This window comes from Argentina silus (assembly GCF_951799395.1).
Source record: "Argentina silus genome assembly, chromosome: 3".
Lineage (NCBI taxonomy): Eukaryota > Metazoa > Chordata > Actinopteri > Argentiniformes > Argentinidae > Argentina > Argentina silus.
Genome location: NC_139657.1, coordinates 8,279,990 through 8,299,089, shown reverse-complemented (window position 1 = coordinate 8,299,089; position 19,100 = coordinate 8,279,990). Strand labels below are relative to the sequence as shown.

The 19,100-nt window shown below is 46.6% G+C and overlaps 3 protein-coding genes across 4 annotated transcripts; 2 read left to right on the top strand and 1 right to left on the bottom strand.

The window, feature by feature from the left end:
* Positions 1-841: 841 nt before the first annotated feature.
* lepa (leptin a) lies at positions 842-1,690 on the top strand (the record flags this gene model as incomplete). Its single annotated transcript, XM_083665715.1, has 2 exons — positions 842-991; positions 1,313-1,690. 2 exons carry the CDS (start codon positions 842-844, stop codon positions 1,688-1,690), a joined length of 528 nt encoding a protein of 175 aa, XP_083521841.1.
* Positions 1,691-4,300: 2,610 nt separating this feature from the next.
* Positions 4,301-13,331, bottom strand: rbm28 (RNA binding motif protein 28). Of its 2 annotated transcripts, none has more exons than XM_083667234.1 (20): positions 12,947-13,331; positions 12,626-12,772; positions 12,321-12,421; positions 12,144-12,219; positions 11,360-11,452; positions 11,059-11,130; positions 10,711-10,882; positions 10,335-10,501; positions 10,169-10,235; positions 9,618-9,727; positions 9,397-9,470; positions 9,110-9,245; positions 8,832-8,896; positions 8,564-8,722; positions 8,141-8,290; positions 7,848-7,922; positions 7,445-7,664; positions 6,061-6,214; positions 5,134-5,245; positions 4,301-4,886 (listed from the first exon to the last, which is right to left on the bottom strand). In XM_083667234.1, the coding sequence occupies exons 1-20, from the start codon at positions 13,062-13,064 to the stop codon at positions 4,746-4,748; spliced, it is 2,409 nt and encodes an 802-aa protein (XP_083523360.1). In that variant the 5' UTR covers positions 13,065-13,331; the 3' UTR covers positions 4,301-4,745. The 2 variants fall into 2 exon arrangements, with proteins under 2 accessions (XP_083523360.1, XP_083523361.1); XM_083667235.1 differs by having other exon boundaries at positions 7,457-7,664.
* Positions 13,332-15,215: 1,884 nt separating this feature from the next.
* Positions 15,216-17,598, top strand: LOC310801647 (polyadenylate-binding protein 1A-like; the record flags this gene model as incomplete). The annotated part of the gene is made up of 5 exons (XM_083665714.1): positions 15,216-16,091; positions 16,213-16,594; positions 16,760-16,975; positions 17,081-17,308; positions 17,390-17,598. 5 exons carry the CDS (start codon positions 15,216-15,218, stop codon positions 17,596-17,598), a joined length of 1,911 nt encoding a protein of 636 aa, XP_083521840.1.
* Positions 17,599-19,100: the final 1,502 nt, after the last annotated feature.

Sequence of the window (19,100 nt, the reverse complement as noted above, 5' to 3'; positions counted from 1 at the left end):
TGTCTCTCTTCTCCATCTCTTCCTCTAGCTTTCCCCTCCACCTTTGCCTTCATGGCTTTCTCCATCTTATCTTCATTTCTATCACTCTTTCCGTGCCTTAAACTCATTCTCTCCATTTCCATCACTCCAGCTCCCAGTCTATCCCTGCTATGCTGGTTATGTTTTAGATCCTGATGCTACCAGTTGGAGAATAGAACTGTTGTTACACTGTAGTGGAACTTTACCCTGCCAGCTTGCAAGGTTGTTGTTGATGTAGTGTTATGTGAAAAGAACCACGAGAACACCTACTTTTTGATCTCCCAGGAAACATTAGAACATTAAAGCAGTTGAAATCAAAAGGACTACGTGGGTTCTAGCTTTTTTTAGTGAGAGGGGTGTTGGAAAGTGAGTGTGTGGGTCGCAGTGTAGCTCTAGGGGCAAAGTGTTCTTTCTGTTGGACTGCTCAGTGGGACCTGCTGTGCCTTGTTCAAATATTGATTGATGTAAAACAAACGCTTGTCATATCATCGATTGGAAACATATGTGCAATGATGATGTTAGAATACAAGGGTGCGCGCTACATGATGTGTACCGTAGATCACGTTCTGTTTACAATAGTATACGGAAATGAACTTATTCTGCCTGTGTCCGTTTTTTTTTTTTAAATTTACCAGAAGTGACAAGTGAAAGTCGAAGACGTTTCGTACGATGTTCATGTTCGTACAACGTTCACGAACATAAGTATTCTGCGATACTTCAACTAAACTTAACTCTGAACTTGACCTCTCTCTACCCTGTACCTCTGTTATTCTAGACTCCCTCACATACTCCCACGTACACACGACACGTACAGACTGCAGACATGGACGGTTCCCTGGCCTTCCTACTGTCCTCCCTCCTGACGTTGTTTACTGTGGGGAGCGGAGCCTCCTTGTCGTTGAACGTTGTGAGGACCAAAGTCAAAGACCTGGCTCAGATCATGTTGGCCAGGATACAGAAACACAGTGATGAAGTAAGTGCATGCATCTTCTCAGTGTAAAAGTGACACATGCTGCCAGACTTGCGCTCAGGACGTATTCTGCATGACATAGAAGGGTGTCCCGCTCTGAGCTCTGAACGTTAACATATAAAGCGTACACTCATTGGATAGATTACTGTCACCTGGAACTGTGCTGTGATTGTACTTGCATGCCATGGCTCTTTGGGGGGGGGTCTAGGTCAAGGTTTTACTATACTATGTAATTACTTTTTAAAAAGCATTATGAAATCACATTTGATTGATTGATTGATTGATTGATTGATTGATTGATACATCTCCTCTCTGTCCCTCCAGATGGCGATATCTCCTGGCCTGGTGATTGGGGGGCTGGACACTGTCTTCCCTGAGGCCCCTGTGGACCAGCCTCTAGAGGGACTCTCCTCCATGGTGGAGCTCCTGGGCGTCTATCAGGAGGGGCTGCGCTCCCTGCCCCCGCACGAGCTGACCCAGCTGAGGGAGGAGGTCTCCTATCTGAGGGTCCTACTGGAGAACTTGAGGGTGGTGCACTGCCTAGGTCAGAGCCAGAAGCAGAGGGAACAGGGTCCGCTGGAGGAATATCTACAGAGTCACAAAGAGAGGTTTAATCTGAGCGTGATCCCCGTAGCTCTGACGTCACTCAAGGGCTTCCTCAGTCAGCTTCTGTCCAACCTGGATCAGATCAGAACCTGCTGAGCAAGAGTCGTCACCCACACTCTTTCCACTGAGCGACTGAACTGAGGTCAGATTTAGACCTGCTGAACAATAGTCTACACAACTGACCGACACTGAGCAACTGATCTCAGTCCAGCTTGCGAGCTGCTGAGCATGTCGAATGTAGATGTTCACATTTTAGATGAGCACTCATTACCCCCCCCCCCCCCCCCTCCCCCCACACACACACACCCCTTAAGTTATTTTGTCTTTTTATATTGTATGTTTTCAAAACGTTGATTCTACCTTGAAATATTTATTCTCATGAGGAAGAAAATAACTACTATTTTTTAGTACTTTTCATAGGAAAGCTTACAAACAGATCCGTGCTGTATAGAGTAAACCAAATGTTGAAGACTAATGCGATAATGTGACATTTGTATATATATATATATATATATATTTCTAACCAAGGAACTGAGAAACACACTAGACTGCAGAGATCTCTTGGTTTATAGTTGACAACTTTCTTTGATTCTATCAGCCCAGTCAGTCAGCCCTTGCCTGCTAGGCAAATAATGAGCTGAGCAACGAGAACGTGTGAACACACACACACACACACACACACACACACACACACACACACACACACGTACACACACAGAATCAGCTGAGTAATGCTGCCTACTCCAGAGGGGACGTGACAGTGTGGCGTGATGTCATGCTCACAGGGTTTCCTGAAACCCAGGACAACCCGTGCCAGTAAAGCAGATGTTTTTCTTCGAGCAGAGAAGGAAAGGGAGAGAAGAAGGGGGTGGGGGGGGGGCGTGGGTGTTGATGTCTCTCTGAGTTGCGTCACAGTTTGGTAGGATGATCTGTATCTGTTTGTGCCAACTTATCTATCTAATGCAATATCAACTGCTTCTGTGGATCATAATACCATTCATCATATCCCTATTTATACTGAATATTTTTGTACACTGAGCAACATTTTTTTTCTGTAACCATTTAATATGGGATGTGTATGGACACATGTATTTAAATAAAACGATTTGCTTTTCTATCCTGTCTTTGTTTCAATCTATCAAAAAAAGCTCAAAGCAAATGTTGACTAAAGAGTGGGAGACTGGAATGCAATAAGCAAACATTACCAAAGTCAGCCTTGTGTGTTAAAGCAGGCTATGTGTTTATGTATGTATTTAGGTGTGTTTGTGAATGAAATCCAGAAAAAAATTAAAAGGGGCAGCTACTGCATGACCTCAATCACAGATTACGGCTCAATAGCAACAATCTTCTTTACAAATCAAACCATAGAGTGAATGTAAACCTGTGTAGCCTATTTCATACCTGCAAGGTACATGAAAAAACATGTATGCATTTATGCACTAAAACAATTACTCTTAGGTTAAAGTAGAGATTCTCAGCTTTAACTCAATGTTTTTGTTTTTCAAATTGTTCAAACTAAGACTTACCGAAACCAACAGTTTGTAACATCGTTCAAAAAGAAAGAAAGCACTGGTGAGGTCAACAATCGCACACGGGCTGGTAGGCCAAGGATGATTTCTACAGTGGATGATTGAAGAATGCTCACCATAATTAAGAAAAACCCCAAACAACTGTCCCACATATGAGGAACACTCTCCAGGAGCAGAATACCTCACCAGCCGAACTAGAGGCTTCACTGCAAGGTGCAAACCACTAGTTATCCTTAAAAAGAATGGTCAGATTACAGATGGTCAGTTCGCTAAAAAAGTACCTAAACAGCCTGCAAATGTCTGGAAAATGGTCTTGTGGACAGATAAGACGAATATTATGTACCAGAGTGATTGCAAAGTTGCAGAAAGTTTGGAGAAGAAAGGATCTGCCCAAGATTTACAGCATACCACCTCATCTGTGAAACATGGTGGAGGGGGTGCTATGGTTTGGGCATGTATAGATGCCACAAGAACTGATTAACTTGTCTTAATTGATGTTACTGCTGACAGCAGCAACAGAATGTATTCTGAAGTGTATAGAAACATCAAACTCACAAATTCATTGGATGGCGCTTTGTCATACAGTAAGACAATGACCCCAAACATACTGCCATAGCAACTAGGGAGTTTCTCAGGGCCAAAAAGCAGAAAGTTCTTCAAACGCCAAGTCAATCTTCAGATTTAAAACCAATTAAACTTGCATTTAATTTCCTAATGACAATATTTTAGGCAAAAGAAACTAAAAACAGGCCTGGCAGGGCATCACCAGAGAAGACACCCAGTGTCTGGTGGGGTCAATGGGTCACAGACTTCAGGTTATTGCATGTAAAGGATTGTCAACCAAATACTAAACATGAGTACTTTATTTGGACATTATATGATTATTTTCAGTACTTTTGGAGCCCTAGAATAGGGGGAGCATGTTTCAAAAATGTTGTACATTCTAAATGGTGAACCCAATCTGAAAAAAAACCATTGAGTTAAGGCTGAGAATCTCTACTTTGGCCCCATAGTAATTGTTTGATTTTAAACTGTTGGGAGTATAGAGCTAAACTGCTTCCTCCTTCTAATACTTATGGAGGGCAGTGTGTGTGAAAGCTGCATTTGCAACTTAATTTGAGTTTCTCTGAGACTGGCAGGTTTTTTAAAATGAAAAGAAAGACAAACACAATCTTAATGTCAAGGTCTTTGTACATTATGTAATAAAAATTTCATTCATTTACAATAATGAAAGCTCTTATTTTCCTAACATTATTCACCATTAATTCAAATAAACAAACAAACAGCACAAAGTAAAAGATCAACAGGGTAATAATGAGTAGCATTCTTTTTGTACTGTGATGGAGAAACTAATGACTCATGTATAAAATGAAGTTACAAACATCTTTTTACACAGTTAATGGGTGAACATTATTCAAAAAACACCACATCCCAACCAATCTTCATGAAGCTCAACATGTCAACTGTTCAAAACAACAAGAAATGAGAATGGGCTTTCTCTTACTCTCTCTCTCTCTCACACACACACACACACACACACACACACACACACACACACACACACACACACACACACACACACACACACACACACACACACACACACACACACACACACACAATTAACTATCAAACCACTTGTTCCTCTTGACAGCTGCACCAGTCTTGCTGCCTCCCATCAGTTTCTTCTTGTACTGCTCCACCAGGTTGTCAAAGCGGTCGTCCTCCCTGTTTCTGGGCCGCTTCTTGCCCACTTTAGCACTCTGGGAAACACAGAGACAGAGTCAGTTTTAAGCAGCTCATAGGTTCACTATCAGATGACAGCACAAAGGCAAGGCCAATCTCTGACAGCATTTCTGCTGCTGACAACAGGTTCATCAGGAACTATTGGCCTCGGTATAAATAAAGATTCAGATTGTCTTTGTGTTTTGGTCTGGGTTGTGTGCTGTTGTTGTGACTGGCTGCTGTTTTGTGTGTTCCATGAGTGTGTGTGTGTGTGACAGCATATACCTGTGGTCTGGGCTGTGTAGGTTTCTCCAGTGACTGTCCTTGTCGATCCTTCCTGCTTGGCCGGTTCTTTGGCTTAGGGGGCAGTTGCTGCTGCTTCCCCTTATCCCGCAGTCTACACACACACACACACACAATAAGAAGAGAGATAAGGAGAGGCTTCGATAGAGAATGTGTATAGCCAGGGGTTCCGTTAACCGACAATTGTCCGTCATTTACAGACAGAAATATTGCCGCAAAAGAACAAACTATAATTAAAAACAGCAAAAAATCAGCCTACTGCTGTTGTAGTCCCACCTTGCTGTGTGACCTAACTGGTGCTGTCATGGTGATTGACACTAAATGCCCACGCCAGAGTCATCTCTGGTCCACATTATCAGGGATGCCTTCTTTATTCTATTGCATTCTAACTGATGTTGCTGTGCAGCTAATTTATCGCTTGAAGTGTGAATTCGCTTCGTTCACGTTCACCCCCCCTCCCCCTCCTCCTTAAAAACCCACGGTGGGGTGACGCTTTCCTTTGGATTCTGCAAACAAGACTCACAAGCGAGTCCTATTCATAGAATGCGATTGATTTTTGTCACTGTAACTTCTCCGCCATGTCATCTGGGCAGAATAGAACTGTATTGATAATGAGTTGTCGAGTTGGGCAACCATTCAGTAAGAGTTTGGTTGTCAACATCTCTCTCCTCTGGGGATGTTTGGATGCCCCAGGCCCCTGATCGGTAAACATGTAACAAATACATGTATCGACGGGTGAAAAAATTGACTGACAGATTCTTTTTTTTTTTTTTTTCAACCTTGTCCGTCATGTTGACAGATTAAGATTAAGTATTTTACCGGAACCCCTGTGTATAGTTTAGGTGGAGTACTCACAGGTATATGACACAAGTCGTGTGTGTGTGTGTGTGTGTGTGTGTGTGTGTGTACCTGATCTTAGGTCCGCGATGGGAGGGGAAGGCTAGGGTTTTTCTTCGTTTCTTGCCGTCCTGCAGTTCAACGTGTTCCACCTCAGGAGTAGTCTGGAACCCTGAAAACTGCCCGCCCTGCTTCTGTGTCTGTGCCTTTGCCTGAGTTGGAGGCACTAGAAAGCCATGTCAGAGAGGACATCAGTGGGGTGACAGATGGGGGAGGGGAGAGAGGGAAAGAGGAGGAGAATGGACAAAAATAACAACATTGTCAGAATAGATGAGCCAAATAACATTTCTTCTGAAGTCAGGATTTAAGGTTAAGGTTACGATGAGTGGAATTGTTAGGTAGGGTTGGGCGATAGTCTACACAATCGTATCGTCCTGTAGTCACCTTCTGAAGTGTGTGTGTGTGTGTGGGGGGGGGGGGTATTGTTATTATCGGGCCAATCGCTCATAACTCTGCCACCTCCATTAACAATGTCGCCTTCTGGCCACAAGGTGTCCCACTTGCCCCGACGGCCTGCAAACTGGCGGCTCTGGCAAACTAGAATAACGGTTAATATAACCTCACAGTTCATCTTCATCCGGCCTGCAGACTATTAAGTCTGGGGAAAAAATCAAGCCAATTATTCCTACGTCCCGGTTGTCCATTTGCAAAAAGATAGGCTCTCAGAGTAGGTTACAGGATGTGATATCCGCCACAACGGACAAAGAGAGGGTGGCCTCATCCCGACGGAAGGGTAAGCCTGGCTGTGCCTAATCCCGACGGAAGGATAAGCCTGGCTGTGCCTCATCCCGACGGAAGGATAAGCCTGGCTGTGCCTCATCCCGACGGAAGGATAAGCCTGGCTGTGCCTCATCCCGACGGAAGGATAAGCCTGGCTGTGCCTCATCCAGACGGAAGGATAAGCCTGGCTGTGCCTCATCCCGACGGAAGGATAAGCCTGGCTATGCCTCATCCCGACGGAAGGATAAGCCTGGCTATGCCTCTTCCCCCCCCCCTCTCTCTCATATTTAACGGCTCGTGACACTGCCTGCTGACGATGTTAAAAACGGTAACAGCAGTAGTGACTGACGTTTGAATAAAGGATGTACGCCTCATGAAACCTATTTCAAAAGGCTCTCGGCACTCCGCGGTTGACTTGGTAAGGCCTTTGTGGGTTCTCCTAAAATTAAAGGCAGGATCGATGCCGAGTGTCAGCCCGGTGGTATAGGCTACATGACACTTTTGGGAAAAGGGGGAAAAGCAGAGGGAGCTGAGGAGGCGATGACTGACTTCAGAAACGCAGCTCTTCAATGCGTCCTAAAAAGGGCATTTTCTCCTTGTTTTTAAATGGCCATCACGTGTATTGATACGACCGTTGAAAAAGACGTTTCTTATTGGAGTTGCCATGGTGTAAGACGCTGTGCCGTACCTCTGTCCTTCCCGGCGTGGCCTGACGGCGATGGCTGTGTCGGCGTCTTTGCTGGCCCTGTGACCGCGGCGCCCCCCTGAGGTCTCGCCGTGCCCCCCTGAGGTCTCGCGGCGCCACCCTGAGGTCTCGCCGCGCCCTTCTGAGGTCCTTCGGACTCCTGCGGCTGCCGGCTGGCCTGGACCTTCTCACGCCCTCTCTGGAAACGCTCCTTGAAACCACAGACAATGTAACATGTTCAAAAATCAATATCATCATCATTATCATCAGTAGGCCTTTTTTAGGAGAGACATCTAATGCAGAGGTCCCCAAGGCTACTCTCAGCTGTGAGTCTCAAAGTGTCTTTTGGAGTGTCTGAGTGACTCTCCAAGTGAACTAAAAACAAGGTTTCCACCTTGCTTTGCTGTTGCCGCAATTCTTTCATCTTCAGCTTCCTGCCATCCTCCAGAGAGAACTCCACGATTGGCCTCTGTGGATGAGACACACACAAACACACAACTCTCAATAACACATTCTCATTGGCTTACTCAGAAAACAGTCAATATTGATGAGATGCCATCGGTTGCCAAACCAAACACCTCGCACCATTCTTCAATAACAAGTTTTCATCACCTCAACACACAGCTCCATTCCATTCCATTCCATTCCATTCCATTCCATTCCACACACACACACACACACACACACCTTGGTTGTGCCATAGATTTCGGGGTTGTTGTTGAGGTGACGTAGTGTCTTCAGAGCGTGCTCATGGTCCTGGAACTGAACGAAGCCGTAACCCAGTGACCGACCCGACACCTGCCCCTTCTCTGGTTTCTTGTCATACATCACCCTGCACTGGAGGAGGAGGGAGGGAGGGCGGAGGAGGGAGGGAGGGAGGGAGGGGGAGGAGGTCAGAGACGGTGAAAAGAAACAGACATGTGGCAACTGCAGATGCTGAACAGCAGTGCCGCCTAGTGGCCACTCCAACGCATGACCCAGTATGACTCAGTCAGATGAGAGTCAATAGGGGTGTATAACTCCTCTTGGTGGTGCAGACACTAACCTAACAGATGCAATAATACCAAATTAAAAAATAATAATAATACATATTGTGTCTGTGTGTCTTACCTCGGTGATTCGGACCTCCCTGCCTCCCCCTGCCGCTTTGAGGCAGAGTTTCCTCAGCTGTTTGACGTCCACAGACTTGGGCAGGTTATGAACACACAGACGAGTCTTCGACACAAACACGCTGATGTCCCTAAGCTTGGTCCTCTTCAGATCCTCAAACTAAACACACATGGGAGGGGAGACCATGATCATTTCCACAAGAAACAAACAAAAAAAAAAAAGACAATTGAATTGAGCGACTGTTGCACTGGTGGATCCTGGGACTCACCCTGGCTCTCTTGGCCATGTCTGCTGCTGGCACACCCTCCGCTGACTTGGTTCCCGCTCGGATCACTGAGACGGAGATGGGGAGGAAGAAAGGGGGAGAGAGAAGGGAGGGAGGAGGAGAGAGAGAGAGGGGCGGGGTGTTACTCACATGGCTCTATAGTGAGGCTGACGGTGCTGGTGGGTAGGAGGCAGTAGTAAGGAGTGGAGAGAGAGACAGAGAGACAGAGACAGAGAGAGAGAGAGACAGAGAGAGAGAATGAGATGACAGTGGTGACTCACATCCCTCCCTGGCCAGGTATATGTTCCTGGTGCCTGTTTGAACTTTCACTTTATTGTCCTTCAGCTTGACTGCGTCCTCCTTGCTCACCGCTGCTACCACGCTCAGCTTCCTCCCGTCCACACGGACACCGCCGGTCTGACACACACACACACACAAGGGACGAAGGGACAAAATGAGTTACACATACACACATCGCAACGTACCGCTCTTTGGGGTTATTGGGAGAAAGTTGTTTGTGGAAATGTAAACCACCCCCCGCCCCCGTCATAGTTCTGTTGCGTCTTACCTCCAATTCTTCCTCCGATGCTGCGATGCATCTCTGGGCAGCTTCTTTGGACTTGTACTGCGCAAATGCAACACCTGGCTACCAGACACAACACACACCGATCAGCAAGCCATGTTAAACCTACAGCATGTTGAGATGTAGACATGTCAGTTGGGGACAGAGAGAGAGAGAGAGAGAGAGAGAGAGAGAGAGTGTTTAACGGCGGTGTGTTTCTGAAGGACCTTTGGAGTGTTCCGTGTCCGGGTGGAGACAGATCTTGATGTAATTGAGTTCTCCGTACTGCAGTAGAACCTGCTCCAGGCCCTCCTCTTCGGTGTCAAACGACAGGTTCCTGAAGGAGGGAGGGAGGGAGGAAGAAGGAGCAATCAGCAACTCTGGAACTGATCTTGGTCCCTGTAGTGTTTTTTTTTCTTTCTTTTTTGTAAGGTTATTCTTTTTAGGAGTGGGGGTAGTCCCACTCTCGTATTTTTTTTCCAGTTTTTATTGGAAAGAGACAGTAGAGAAAGACAGGAAGTAAGGAGGAGAGAGGGTATGTCAGCAAGGCATGGGCCCGGATTCGAACCCATGCCGACATGGGCATATGTGTGCACTGTAGGCCGTGGTGCTAAACCACTGGACCACCCCAGGCTGACCCTATAGTGTTTTAAACACTGAGGGTAGACGTGAGGAATGGGGGGGGGGGGGGGGGGGGGGGGGGGATTGTAGGGTTAAAGACATGGTGTGTGTTTGGGGGGCGGGGGGGGGGGGGGCTGAGAAGATAGAAGCAGCTGACCTGATGAAGATGGTCTTGCCCTGGTTGATGTCTGAGGGGAGGATCATCTTCTTCTTGGTTGGACGATCTAGAGGGAGAGAGCAGTTAGTCACATTTTAAAACGAAGAGCATGCACTTCAATGACACCACTAGAATAAAGCAGGGCAAGATCCAGGTGTAGTCATACCTGAGTCTTCATCATCGTCATCATCATCATATTCATCATCATCAGACCCAAGGTCACTTTTATCATCATCATCATCTGCATCGTGGGACTCTGCATCCTCCTCCTCCTCCTCGCTCTCTTCTTCTGACTGACTGTCTGCCTTCTGTTCAACTGGCTTGGAACTCGCTCTGTAGAGAGAAGGGTTGTTAAAAAAAAAAAGAGAAAGAGTCACCCTCACCACCAGGTTAGAATGGAGTTAGGAATGACTTCACAGCTGAGCTCAGGTGTGTCCAAGGGGCCTAATATCAAGGCTGACATAATGCATCTAAATCACATGCTTCAAGTTTCAGGAACAGTACACACATGGACATGAGTTCATGCAGAATTGAAGGTTTACTTTTTCTTTTGAGGAGGAGTTACTGGTTTCTCTTCTTCTTCTTCTTCTTCTTCCTCCTCCTCCTCCTCCTCCTCTTTTTCTTCTTCTTCTTCTTCCTCCTCCTTTTCTTCTTCTTTAGAGTCACTCTTAGAAGCCGGTTTCTCTGCTGCAACCTTTTCCTCTTTCTTAGGTCCTGTGTGCACATCAGAACACCACCATCATCTCAGTGACTGGACCACCTCCACATCCCTAAACATCAGGACATGCCTCGTCCTGGTGTTTGCCCTTGTTAGCCCTTTGACACTGGATGATGAACCGCATCAAAAGTAAAGAAGTAAACCATTTGTTAACGCCACGATAACTACTTACCCGATTTGGAGGGCGGCTGCGTAGCAACAAACTTGTCTTTAGCTATGGCCCAATCCACAGCGACCTGCCTTCCTGCGGGAGAGAGGACAGAGATGAGGAAATGACTTTGTACATATTTCTTATACTCCGTCCAGCTTTTCGAGCCAGAGGTAGATTTTTTCTTTTTTTTTTTCAGTTAAAATTTCTGAGACCAGAGAACAACCTCTACAGTTGGGCTACATTCAGGGAACTTAGAATGAAGAGCACTTGCTTGAAACCCCCTAAAAATAAAAGACTTTAGGTCAGTTCCACGCTCACTGACCTTTGATCTCCTTCAGGTTTACGGCGGTCAGGGCCTTTCCTGCCTCCAACACGTTCTTGAACTGGACAAATGCAAACCCTCGCATCTTCCCATCTGAGCACATGGCGGATCAAAAAGACAAAATAAAGACAGGAGAGGTGAACCACCAAACAGAAGACAGGCAATAACTTCAGAAAAGCTGTTGCTTTTACCTTACATACACTCACTGACCACTTTATTAGGAACACCTGTACAACTTCTCATGGTGGAGGTGGTGGAATGGTGTGAGGAATGTTTTCTTGGTACACTTTGGGCCCGTTAATACCAATCAATCATCGCTTGAATGCCACAGCGTATTTGAGTATTGTTGCTGACCATGTGCATCCCTTCATGGCCACAATTTACCCATCTTCTAATGGCTACTTCTAGCATGATAATGAACCATGTCACAAAGCAAAAGTCGTCTCAAACTGGTTTCATGAACATGATAATGAGTTCAGTGTTCTTCAGTGGCCTTCCCAGTCACCAGATCTGAATCCAATAAAACACCTTTGGGATGTGGTAGAACGGGAGATTCACAGCTTGAAAGTGCACTTGAAAAATCTGCAGGAATTGCATGATGCAATCATGTCATCATGAACCAGAATCTCAAAGGAATGTTTCCAACATCTTGTGGAATCAATGCCATGAAGAATTGAGAGCAAAGGGAGGCCCTACCCAGTATTAGTATAGTGAAGTGCTCGGTGAGTGTTGTTGATCACAAGATAACAGTGACTGGTGTACTTTAGGATAGTGATTATTTTACCTGGTTTAAGGGCGATGTTGGCCTCCAGTACAGTTCCAAACTTAGCAAAGGTCTCCTTCAGATCATCTTCAGAACACTGCAGGACCATAAGGCAAGGCAGAATCAAGCACTACAAATTGCAGGGGGGAGGGGAGGGGAGGGGTAGAGAGAGAGAAAGCATGAATGTGGCAGTAATACCTTAAAACTCAGATTTCTGATGATCAGTCTGGCTTTCCTTCTGTTATTATCCTTTATTCCTTTAGATTTCGGTTCTTTCGGGGGGGCTGGCTCCTTGGGTGCTGAAAAGAAGAACACCACATGAATGACTGATGATACCAACAGAGACATTGTGGATTCCTCAATACCAGTGGAGGTAGAAATCAGAGAATCCTCGTTCCATTCCATGACTTACAATGATGCCTACCTCCACCAGCCTCCCCTGCTCCGTACATACATTGACTACAGCCCATCAAGGTGATACTATGTCTACTTTCCATCCGTACCTCCCTTCTTCTTGTCGTTTATTTTCTTCTTGGCCACGGACACAGCTATCTTCTGTCCGTCGTAGTCTTTCACTTCTTTCAGGGCGCGCTGTGCGTCCTCCTCCAAGGAGTAGGTGACATATCCAAACCCCCGACATTTCTCTGCACCTGAAGTAACCCAAGGTCGATCATATAGATTATTCCCTGTGAGTCATTAGCCATCAACTTAACCATACAAACAACGTCCTGAACGGCCAGAATACATGTAGTTTACATGTGTGCATGCTTCATGAACCCCGTGGTCCATCGCTAGGACATGGCTGGTATTCGGGTTAAACTCACCTTTTTCCTTGACAACAAAGCAATGCTTCACTGGGCCAATTTCGGAGAATATCTCTTCGAGTCGGGCGTTTGAAGCAGATGCTGGCAAACTCCGAACGAACACAGTGAGAGCTGACATGGCTCAATCGGTCATTTAGCTCAGCGACTTCGCTAGCAAGCCAACGTTTAGACTGAGCACGCTAGCAAGCTAGCTAACCAAACCAGCTGGTGTATATGTCCCAAGTGCCACAACAGCAACGTCTGGTATTGGAAGCGAGTGATACACTATTCACAACAATAACTCCCTACACGATAAATAGTTCATAAAGGTATCGCTATCGACAGACAATATCTAATAGGCAAGTGGACTTGACAACCGCTGGATGATAAACACACGTTTTCTCAACAGGGCCGCCATCTTGGAAATGAAGAGGAAGTTGTCGTCCGTCCTCGTGTGTTCTGCAGCCCGTAGGTGAGGAAATCAACAATAGTGACACGACTGCCTCTAGCGGTACTGGCATGACAGAACAGGTCTACAGCTATACAATGATGCAGGGGTCTCAAACTCAATTTACCTGGGGGCCGCTGGAGGTAGAGTCTGGGTGAGGCTGGGCCGCATCAAGTTAATAAAAAAAACTACTATCAATGCTTTGGCTTCTGCCTACCATACACTTTTGCAGCGCTTTGGGCACCCTTAAGGCGGGCTTTCCATTGTGATATATTTATATGTTTTTATCCCAATACCTGAGTATTTGGGATCTTATTTAGTATGCTCTTTCTATATATTCTGAGAGGGATTTGAAAACTTTATCATTGTTCATAGCTTTTTTGAGCACTTCGTTTTTCTTATCATTATTGAATTTATCAATCGTGTTCTCTCTGAGGTGTTTATACCTTTCATTTATTTGCTATCCATGTAATTATTTTCCCTTTCCTATTGCAACACTCTGCTGTCTTTATTAGGTCACTGATTACTCTTGTTGAGTCTGCCCAATTCCTAAATCCTCTGTACCTTGCACTGGGTGACAGGATAGATTTTCCTTCCACTTGGTGTCACTCCGGAATCACGTTTCAACCAAGTGACTAACGTCGCTAATTCGCGTTGGCTAACTTGTCAACAAACACCACCGGAAGCTGTCACGAGCCTGAGCTATGGTAGCCCATAAGTGATAAAAAAAAAATATAAAACGCCCAGGGTAACGACTCGGCAAAAAGGTGCGTGTGAGAAAAACGCGCGGGCCGCACTAACACTAAACTTTGATGTCAAGTAGGGGGCCACAAAATATCGGCCCGCGGGCCGCGAGTTTGAGACCCCTGATTGGAGACTAACAGCCTTTGTCACAATGGAAACCTTCAGCCTACATCATGGAGACGATACAACTCATCAATTGTGGAGCAGCGCTGACACAGACTTCTTTACCAAGCATCTGTTTACTGTAGTTATATCAGTATTACAAACCATTGAGATGGGACAGTTTGGCTATTTTTGCCACCAAAATGCTAACTTTGATATACTTGACATAAACCATAAAAGAGTTTTACTGAAAAGAAAAAGTTAAACACCTAGAAGCAATATCCGAATGTCTGTCAATCCTACATCTGAAGCTCTATGTCTAAACACAGTTATGTGCAAAGTGTAGGAACAAGTGATTCAAACTTTTGACAATGTGCTGAATTGTTTTATGTTCAACAGTTATTTAGCGAATGAACAAACACATGTCCATTAGTTCAATAAGTAGTTACATTGTTTTAAATGTTTTAACTTCTTTCAAAGCTTTCTATGAAATGATTGTTTCAAAGAAGGCCCTGCCACCATTGTTGGACAGAGGACCGTGGCTCCCATTGAAGACACCCCCCCCCCCCCCCCCCCCCCTTAAGGCAGTCAGACAGGCTTGCTTAAGGGCCACTAAAACACCCGGGCATATTCAGTTAAAATATCCTTATTCATGTGAAATACATCTGCTGGGGAAGGATTCCTCATGAACCCCTACATGGGGTTTGCTGACCTTAGTACAAAATGGACCCTGGCTATGGTCTGTGAGGTAACAATGACTGAAGTTAGAATTCTACTAACATATTACACACATCACATCCAGTCATTAAGGATGTCACAATTGACAATGTGATGACATAACAATGTAGAACATGCAGCTGGGGTTCTAGAATCCAGCTACAGTACACATGCCATTCATTTACCTGCAATTCCTCTGTGAAGAGCTTGATAGATAGATGTTATTTGTTCTTTTCACTGTTTTTTTTCACCTCTTGTTGTCTGAAAGGGCCATTAGACATGAATCCTAGTGCGCTTATTCAATCGATGGCCTCCTTGTATGTAGGAGATCTCCACAGGGACACCACTGAGGGAATGCTGCATGAGAAATTCAGCCCTTGTGGTCCAATCATCTCTATAAGAGTGTGCAGGGACATGATAACACGCCGATCTCTTGTGTATGCCTATGTCAACTTTCAACAGCAAGCTGACGCAGAGCGTGCCCTGGACACCATGAACTTTGATGATGTCAATGGAAGACCTATGCGCATCATGTGGTCTCAGCGGGACCCTTCTCTGAGGAATAGTGGGGTAGGCAACATCTTCATTAAGAATTTAGTGGAGACTTTTGACAGCAAGGACCTCTACGACAGGTTCTCTGAGTTTGGGGACATCCTTTCCTGCAAGGTAGTATCTGATGAGAATGGCTCTAAAGGCTATGGCTTTGTGCAGTATAATACCCAGGAGTGTGCTGAGAGAGCTATTAAGAGACTCCATGGCACGTTATTGAATGACAGAAAAGTGTTTGTTGGACACTTCAAATCTCACAAAAAACGAGAGGCTGAACTTGGATCCAGGGCCCGAGAGTTCACTAACGTGTACATCAAAAACTTTGGAGAGGATATGGATGACCAACGCCTTAAGGAGAGGTTTGAAAGATTTGGACCAGCCCTGAGCATCCGTGTCATGACTGATGACACTGGTAAGTCCATGGGTTTTGGATTTGTCAATTTCCAAAGGCATGAGGATGCCAAGAGGGCCATTGATGAGATGAATGGCCGGGTGATAAATGGGAGGCGGGTCTACGTGGGCCGCGCCCAGAAGAGAGGAGAGCGCCAGACTGTGCTGAAGCGCCAGTTTGAGCAGATGAAGCAGGGCCGCAGGACCAGATACCAGGTGTGTGTATATGAAAAAAAGATATACTGTAAAAGAAAAATAAGTTGATAGTCTTGGTAAACATTGTTGATATATTTGAGGCATGAAAAACATCTCACTAAACAGGGTTTCTCTCTACCAGGGTGTCAATCTGTATGTGAAGAACTTGCATGATCGCTTGGATGATGAGCAGCTGCACAAAGAGTTCTCCCACTTTGGAACAATCACCAGTGCAAAGGTGATGATGGAGGGTGGACGCAGCAAGGGATTTGGCTTTGTGTGCTTCTCCTCCCCTGAGGCGGCCACCAAGGCTGTGACTGAGATGAACGGCCGCATCGTGGCCACCAAGCCCCTGTATGTGGCCCTGGCCCAGCGCAAGGAGGTGCGCCAGGCTCACAGAACCAACCAGCGCATGCAGAGGATGGCCAGCGTCGTTCGTGCCGTTCCCAACCCAGGCATCAACCTCTACCAGGTTGCTCCCCCACCTGGATTCTTCATGGCAGCCATTCCACAGGCCCAGAACTGTGCTGCTCCATACTTCACCAATCAGCTGGCTCAGCTGAGACCCACTCCTCGCTTGGCTACCCAGAGTGTGAAACCTCTGCACTTCCAGAACATGCCCAACACAATGCCCAACCCAGGCATCAACCTCTACCAGGTTGCTCCCCCACCTGGATTCTTCATGGCAGCCATTCCACAGGCCCAGAACTGTGCTGCCCCATACTTCACCAATCAGCTGGCTCAGCTGAGACCCACTCCTCGCTTGGCTACCCAGAGTGTGAAACCTCTGCACTTCCAGAACATGCCCAACACCATGTGTCCATCCGCTACCAGGCCTCAGACCTTCAATGCTATGAAGACCACACCCTCCCAGTTGCCCCATATGATGACCTTTCAGCGCATAGGTCAGTATATTTTCTGAAGCAACGCTGCTCATAGTGGTCTGACAACACCACTCGCCAAACATTTACCATAAATATCCCTTTGATTATGATGATCTTTCCTCTCAGCTACCCAGGCCTTGAGGCAGCGCCCTGCCAGTGCAGATGCAGCTACAGCGCGGATGCGCACCGTGCCCCAGAACAAGTACACAGCTGGTGTACACTACCCCCAGCAGCACATGGCTCCCCAGCCACAGGTCCCCATGCAGCAGCCTGCTGTCCATGTCCAGGACCAGGAGCCTCTGACTGCCTCCATACTGGCTGCCGTTCCCCATGAGGACCAGAAACAGATGATAGGTGAGTCTATTTGTTTGTTTTTATGGATCCCCATTAGCTGTTACTGTTACTGTTACAGATATTAATTCTCCCTCCCTCCAGGTGAGCGTCTCTTCCCATCTATCCACAACATGCACCCCAGCATCGCTCCCAAGGTCACCGGCATGCTGCTGGAGATGGACAACTCTGATCTGCTCCACATGCTGGAGTCTCCAGAGTCCCTGCGCTCCAAGGTGGATGAAGCGGTTGCTGTGCTGAAGGCCCACTGGGCTGAGGAGGCATCACAGAAATCTGGCCACATCCCAGCTTGAGTTCCAAGCGGCTAACACATAAAAAGGAGATCCGGACTTTGAAACCTACTTCACCATGAAAAAATATTGTTGTTCTGACCCTCGTCTTCCTTGGATTCCCCCTCGTCTACCTTCCACGGACCTAGCCCATTCCTGTGTTGACTACCCGCCTGCCTACCTGACCCCTGCCTGTCTGACTACCCACCTGTCTGCCCGACCCCTGCTCGTCTGACTACCCCCCTGCCTGCCGAACCCCTGCTCGTCTGACTACCCCCCTGCCTGCCGAACCCCTGCTCGTCTGACTACCCCCCTGCCTGCCGAACCCTGGACTGACCCTGGACTACTCGACTACCATTCCTGTGTTGACTACCCGCCTGCCTACCTGACTCCTGCCTGTCTGACTACCCGCCTGACTGCCCGACCCCTGCTCGTTTGACTACCCGCCTGCCTGCCGAACCTTGGACCGACCCTGGACTACTCTCTATTGGATTATCTTTCTCTCTCCAACCCCTATTCCCCTGTTATAATTAAATACGCCTTCGGGCTAAACCCCACCACCTTCTCTGTGTGCCGTCAATCTGGTTCTTCAGACGTTCACAGGTAACATGAGGAATGGTATGAAAGACATATGTTGGCATGAAATGGAATGATTACAATGAGCCCGTCCTCCAATTTCCACCTCTAGCCTCCACCAGCCTCCACTTTTTATGTGATGTATAAAGTTTGATTTACTAAGACAGATACATTGTTAGGATGCAGCAGTTGGTCTGAAGTTAGTACTGAGGTTATGGCTACTTTGCATGTGTGTTCCCCAGGAGGTGGATCCTGTCCAAGACACCGCATATGTGTGTGTGTTTTCTACATTAACAGGAAGAGGACAGATATCAAGGTCCTGGCTCCTGCTGATAACCTAACTGGCTGATGATCATCGCCACGGCCGTGCTGTACAACTGGTGCCTCCTGGTGGTCAGATATGGTATCACGCCTCTCTGCATCCCCCCCAACCAGTGACTGACATGGTTTATCTCCTTTAATGACATGTGCCTTCTGAACAAGAGAAAACCATGTAGTGTCCTCAGTAACCCTTACATGCCATGTGTCTTTTGGACGAAATACCTCCATTACCCAAAACCCATGATAAACAGCAGTAACTATAATCCATGGTAACCTAAATCGACCCCATCCAGGGCAGCATCAGCAGTAGAGGTTTGGGTTTGGTGGGGGCTGGGGTCTCATGCGAATGAGGTGGAGGCACAGGTGAGGCTGTATCATTGAGGTAGAGGGTGATGCTTTTGCTGACGCGGTGAGCTGACGCGGTGAGCTGTGCCCTCTTGAGAGCCGCATGCTGACAGCAAAGATGCTAACCAGGGGGGGTCAGGGATTGTGGAGATGGGAGGTGTCAGGCAGTAGGGAAGACTTTAGATCTAAAAGGAATTAGAAGACAGAACAGTTTGGCAACATGTTAATACTAATACCATGTTCACACTGCTAAGGACATGATGAAAAATCAAGGATGAGATATT

Excerpts from the sequence above, each read along its gene's own strand:
- rbm28 (XM_083667234.1), bottom strand. The coding sequence starts at position 13,064 with ATGTCAGCTCTCACTGTGTTCGTTCGGAGTTTGCCAGCATCTGCTTCA. Across the intron at positions 9,728-10,168 it reads GGCAAGACCATCTTCATCAG|GAACCTGTCGTTTGACACCG; the intron begins GTCAGCTGCTTC and ends TCCCTCCTTCAG. Across the intron at positions 7,923-8,140 it reads AAATCTATGGCACAACCAAG|AGGCCAATCGTGGAGTTCTC; the intron begins GTGTGTGTGTGT and ends TCTCATCCACAG.